Raw genomic sequence first — 6,715 nt, forward strand, 5'->3', positions numbered from 1 at the left:
AAATGTAACTTCAGCAGGGGATATTAGTAGAGGGTCCTCCCAGACCTCACTACTCCATCTACATAATATCAGCTCAGGTCAAAGAGCTACCTTGAACCTACTCTATGTCAGGCACCATGGTAAATTCTGGAACTATGGAAAAATGAGGGCATGCACAATCTAGGAGTGAGAGACATCCCAAACATAGACAATATTTTAGCTAAGACATGTGTCAGAAGGTACCCTGTTGGTTGGCTAACTGAGATTCAACCATGTCTACATATCAGATTTATCTTGGAAAATGACATGAGAAAGTCAGGAAGATGGCCTACCTTTCCTGTCTTCTTAGTTAGGAAAAATTATTCAAGAAGACCTCTAGTGGAGGAGGGCTGGAGAAATTTTCGTACAGCTGTTTTCAAAAAGATAAGGAACTTTCCATTTTCTTAGGATTGGGGGGCATATCTGGCTTTGCCTCTGTTCCCATTATAAATATCCATTCCATTTGTGTCCCATTCTTCTGAAAAGGACAAAGATAATGATCCGGCACATCCTAATTCTTTCCACCTTTCTCACACCCTCCATCTTTATTCTCATTCTTTCAGGTAACATTAAGTAGCCAATTGGCATCCATTTAATGAATAGTGGCAAGAGGGAAAGATGGCCATGGACAATGTCACAGCAGTGTTTCAGTTTCTCCTTATTGGCATTTCTAACTAGCCTCAATGGAGAGACACGTTTTTCACATTAGTGCTGATAATTTACCTCAGTACATTGTTGGGGAATGCATTTATGATCTTTCTTATTCACTTTGACCCCAACCTCCACAGTCCAATGTACTTCTTCCTTAGTAACCTGTCTTTCTTAGACCTTTGCTATGGAACAGCTTGCATGCCCCAGGCTTTGGTGCATTGTTTCTCTACCCATCCCTACCTCTCTTATCCCTGATGTTTGGCTCAAACGAGTGTCCCCTTGGCTTTGGCCACAGCAGATTGCCTCCTACTGGCTGCCATGGCCTGTGACTGTGTGGTTGCTATCAGCAATCCCCTGTGTTATTCAGTGGTTATGAATGGCCTAGTGTGTGTCTGCTTGGCTGCTACCTCATGGGGGACATCACTTGTGCTCACTGCCATGCTCATCCTATCCCTGAGGCTTCACTTCTGTGGGGCTAATGTCATCAACCATTTTGTCGGTGAGATTCTCTCCCTCATTAAGCTGGCCTGTTCTGATACCAGCCTCAATGAACTTATGATCCTCATCACCAGTATCTTCACCCTGCTGCTACCATTTGGGTTTGTTCTCCTCTCCTGCATAGGAATTGCTATGGCTGTCATAAGGATTCACTCACCCCAGGGCAGGCTCAAGGCCTTTACCACATGTGGCTCTCACCTGACCGTGGTGACAATCTTCTATGGGGCAGCCATCTCCATGTATATGAAACCTCAGTCCACGTCCTCCCCTGACCAGGACAAGTTTATCTCAGTGTTTTATGGAGCTTTGACACCCATGTTGAACCCCCTGATATATAGCCTGAGAAACAAAGATGTTAAAGGGGCAATAAGGAAAGTTATGTTGAAAAGGACATGAGCCTTCTTTGCTTCTAAACATCTAAAATAACACATCGTCCCTGATGGAGAAAATGTTTTAAAGGATCTGACTTTATCTTTGGAAGTGATTGACATATGAGAAGCTTCAGGAAGTGCTCCCACCCCAAATATTATTCCTACTGAGACTTGAATTGCCATTAGAGGTATTATTTTTGCTCTTTCTTTACATAGAATATTGTTAGTGGCTACCCATTAGGTTACTCACCTTCAGGTAAATGAACTTATCAGAGTAATTTTCTCACTGACAGAAGAGACCTATATAGCAAGAGAATCTTCTATAACTGTTGACAGCAGGTGAGGCATAACTGAAATTGGAAAATAAGACAAAGAATGGTATAATAAAAGGCCAGAAGACAAAAGTCAGAAACTTTACAACTTTACTGAGGGTAAGCCCTGTTATGTAAGCACAATCTCCTTGTTTCACTTAATCTTGGAATCATGAGAAAAATTATCATAGCTATTTCCTACATTTGTGTAGAGTGCTTTATTTTTGCTTTTTGTTTTTCAAAACATCTTTCTAATCTATTAGTCTATTTTATATTCCTAATTTTCCTATGGAGTTGGTAAGAACACCACCACAATTTCCCTCTGTATTAACAATGAGGAAACAGAGTAGACATTGAGACTCATCTAGTCATACATAATTGATAATGGAGTCAAAATTAGAATTTAGATCATATATATGCCACCTCTGAATTTGTAAAACTAAGTCTGTAAAATTATTTGGAATCATAGAATTATAAATGCAGCTACCATATATTGAGAACTTATGATATGCTAGGGGTTGAGCGAAGCTCTCTATATCTATTATCACAGAATTCACACAGTGGTTCAATGCCATGGCAATATTTCCCATCCATATTTAGAAGTGGGGAAACTGAGTGATTTGCCCATGGCCACAGAGCCAGTACTTAAATCTACGTCAGGTTGATTCCAGATCCCACTTACTATATCTAAAGGCATAAGAAACCCTAGAGATGACTAATGCAGTGATATTTTAATCCACTTTATCATGACATAATTTGTATACAATAAACTGTCCAATTACAGTGTGCAATTCTGAGTTTTGACAGATGCTCACAGCATCACCACAACAATCAAGCTACCTAACAATTTCATCACCTTACAGAAGTTCCTTTTGCCTTTTGGTAACCCATCCCTTCCTCCTACTACCCCCAATTCCAACCAGTGGTCTGATTTCTTTCACTATATGTTAGTTTTTGTTTTTTTAAATATTGACTACAAATAAAATCATGCAGTCTGTACTCCCTTGTGTCTGGGTTCTCTCACTCAGCCTGCTTTTGAGATTCATTTATATTGTTGCATGTATCAGTAATTTGTTCCTTTTTATTGCTGAATAATATTTCATTGTACACATTTATCGCATCTTAAAAACCCATTTTCTGTTGATGGACATAATGCAATGTTTTTCAAATCTTGATTTATATAGTTTTTAGGGACTCAATTGTGGTGCCTGGAGCCTGCTAATGGGGGGTCGTTTCCTGTGAGCTATTTCATTTGAAAAGGGAGTTCTAAAACTAAAAGGAAAGGTTTTGATAAACAATGATCTATTATAGATAACCGATTTTAGATGAGAAATCTGAGGCTCACTGAATGTGGAGTAAATTTCCCAAGATAATGAAACTGTTTGGAAGCAGATCTAGAACGAAGACCCAGATATCCTGTCTCCTGGTCTCACTTTACTTTGGGCCTCCACCACACATGGTGAAGTCATCGCCCAAGCAGCCTTTTCTACCTGTTTGTGAGGAACCAGACACAAACAGGCAGAAAAAAATAAAATGCACAGTACCTAGCACTACTGAGCAAACAGATACTCAGTGTGTTCCTCTTACCGTGACTGCCGGGGGCTGATGTGACATTGTATGGTGTTGCAAAAGGGAGTACCATGGATAAAAGGAGACTGTCTCACATGTTTACTAACTAAATGAAAAATAATTGAGGATGCATAAACCACTTATCAAAGCAGCTTAATTTCAAAACAAATGCAAGATTTATTCAAACTGTATACATTTTTAAAGGTACATGGTACTCTTCATCTCTGAAACAATGTTTTAATATCGAGAAAGAAAAAAATTCCGAAAAAGGCAAATGAATTCAATCTTTAGTTTATCCATTTAACAAACATTAGGTTTCTACTTTAAGGCAGGCACTGTGCTAGGTATTAGGGTAAGTCTCATGCTTTGTGCAAAATGTTCCTTACTATCAAGATAAACCTTTTGGGGTGGAGCCAAGATGGCCGAATAGGAACAGCTTCGGTCTACAGCTCCCAGCGTGAGCGGCACAGAAGACGGGTGATTTCTGCATTTTTGTTTGAGGTACTGGTTTCATCTCACTAGGGAGTGCCAAACAGTGAGTGCAGGACAGTTGGTGCAGCGCACTGTGCGCGAGCTGAAGCAGGGCGAGGCGTTGCCTCACTCGGGAAGTGCAAGGGGTCAGGGAGTTCCCTTTCCTAGTCAAAGAAAGGGGTAACAGACAGCACCTGGAAAATCGGGTCAGTCCCACCCTAATACTGCACTTTTCCAACGGGCTTGGAAAACGGCACACCAGGAGATTGTGTCCCGCACCTGGCTCAGAGGGTCCTATGCCCATGGAATCTCGCTGATTGCTAGCACAGCAGTCTGAGATCAAACTGCAAGGCGGCAGCAAGGCTGGGGGAGGGGCGCCCACCATTGCCCAGGCTTGCTTAGGTAAACAAAGCAGCCAGGAAGCTCGAACTGGGTGGAGCCCACCACAGCTCAACAAGGCCTGCCTGCCTCTGCAGGCTCCACCTCTGGGGGCAGGGCACAGACAAACAAAAATTCAGCAGGAACCTCTGCAGACTTAAATGTCTCTGTCTGACTGACAGCTTTGAAGAGAGTAGTGGTTCTCCCAGCACACAGCTGGAGATCTGAGAACGGACAGACTGCCTCCTAAAGTGGGTCCCTGACCCCTGAGCAGCCTAACTGGGAGGCACCCCCCAGTAGGGACAGACTGACACCTCACTCGGCCGGGTACTCCTCTGAGACAAAACTTCCAGAGGAACGATCAGACAGCTGAATTTGTGGTCTCATGAAAATCCACTGTTCTGCAGCAAACCCTGCTGACACTCAGCCAAACAGGGTCTGGAGTGGACCTCTAGCAAACTCCAACAGACCTGCAGCTGAGGGTCCTGTCTGGTAGAAGGAAAACTAACAAACAGAAAGGACATCCACACCAAAAACCCATCTGGACATCACCATCATCAAAGACCAAAAGTAGATAAAACCACAAAGATGGGGAAAAAAACAGAGCAGAAAAACTGGAAACTCTAAAAAGCAGAGCACCTCTCCTCCTCCAAAGGAACGCAGTCCCTCACCAGCAACGGAACAAAGCTGGATGGAGAATGACTTTGACGAGTTGAGAGAAGAAGGCTTCAGATGATCAAACTACTCCGAGGTACGGGAGGAAATGCAAAACAACAGCAAAGAAGTTAAAAACTTTGAAAAAAAATTAGACAAATGGATAACTAGAATAACCAATGGAGAGAAGGGCTTAAAGGAGCTGATGGAGCTGAAAGCCAAGTTTCGAGAACTACACGAAGATTGCCGAAGCCTCGGGAGCCGATGCAATCAACTGGAAGAAAGGGTATCAGTGATGGAAGATTAAATGAATGAAATGAAGCGAGAAGGGAAGTTTAGAGAAAAAAGAATAAAAAGAAACAAACAAAGCCTCCAAGAAATTTGGGACTATGTGAAAAGACCAAACCTACATCTGATTGGTGTACCTGAAAATGATGGGGAGAATGGAACCAGGTTGGAAAACACTCTGCAAGATATTATCCAGGAGACCTTCCTCAATCTAGCAAGGCAGGCCAGCATTCAGATTCAGGAAATACAGAGAATGCCACAAAGATACTCCTCGAGAAGAGCAACTCCAAGACACATAATTGTCAGATTCACCAAAGTTGAAATGAAGGAAAAAATGTTAAGGGTGGCCAGAGAGAAAGGTCGGGTTACCCACAAAAGGAAGCCCATCAGACTAACAGCTGATCTCCGGGCAGAAACTCTACAAGCCAGAAGAGAGTGGGGGCCGATATTCAACATTCTTAAAGAAAAGAATTTTCAACCCAGAATTTCATATCCAGCCAAACAAGGCTTCATAAGTGAAGGAGAAATAAAATACTTTACAGACAAGCAAATGCTGAGTGATTTTGTCACCACCAGGCCTGCCCAAAAAGAGCTCCTGAAGGAAGCACTAAACATGGAAAGGAACAACCGGTACCAGCCACTGCAAAAACATGCCAAATTGTAAAGACCATGGAGGCTAGGAAGAAACTGCATCAACTAACGAGCAAAATAACCAACTAACATCATAATGACAGGATCAAATTCACACATAACAATATTAACTTTAAATGTAAATGGACTAAATGCTCCAATTAAAAGACACAGACTGGCAAATTGGATAAGGAGTCAAGACCCATCAGTGTGCTGTATTCAGGAAACCCATCTCACGTGCAGAGACACACATAGACTCAAAATAAAGGGATGGAGGAAGATCTATCAAGCAAATGGAAAACCAAAAAAGGCAGGGGTTGCAATCCTAGTCTCTGATAAAATAGACTTTAAACCAACAAAGATCAAAAGAGACAAAGAAGGCCATTACGTAATGGTAAAGGGATCAATTCAACAAGAAGAGCTAACTATCCTAAATATATATGGGACTGTGGTGGGTTGGGGGGAGGGGGGAGGGACAGCATTAGGAAATATACCTAATGCTAAATGACGAGTTAATGGGTGCAGCAAACCAACACGGCACATGTATACATATGTAACAAACCTGCACATTGTGCACATGTACCCTAAAACCTAAAGTATAATAATAAAATAAAAAAAGATAAACCTTTCAAGCAAACATTGTGAAATAAACATAAACTGGCACAATCAATGAAATATTGAAAGAATCAAAGAGTGCCTTCGCATAGAGGAAAATTCAGAAATTAGGTAGAATATTAAGTGTATAGGTTTTAATGATTCTGCCTTTGGAGGGAAAAATATTTCACTCTTTATTACAGTTGGTTTACAGCTTGAAATGAGATGCACATTTTCAGTAATGGTCCCTCTACTACAAAATAGTATAGCTATGTCACTAGG

General features: G+C 41.6%; 1 protein-coding gene across 1 annotated transcript; it reads left to right on the forward strand.

The window, feature by feature from the left end:
- Nucleotides 1-636: 636 nt before the first annotated feature.
- LOC100583257 (olfactory receptor 13H1) lies at nt 637-1,563 on the forward strand. Its single transcript, XM_012498845.1, is given in 1 exon segment — nt 637-1,563. A coding segment is annotated over 1 exon segment (927 nt).
- The last annotated feature ends 5,152 nt before the right edge of the window (nt 1,564-6,715 follow it).

Source organism: Nomascus leucogenys, chromosome X (assembly GCF_006542625.1).
Source record: "Nomascus leucogenys isolate Asia chromosome X, Asia_NLE_v1, whole genome shotgun sequence".
In the NCBI taxonomy this organism is placed as follows: Eukaryota; Metazoa; Chordata; class Mammalia; order Primates; family Hylobatidae; genus Nomascus; species Nomascus leucogenys.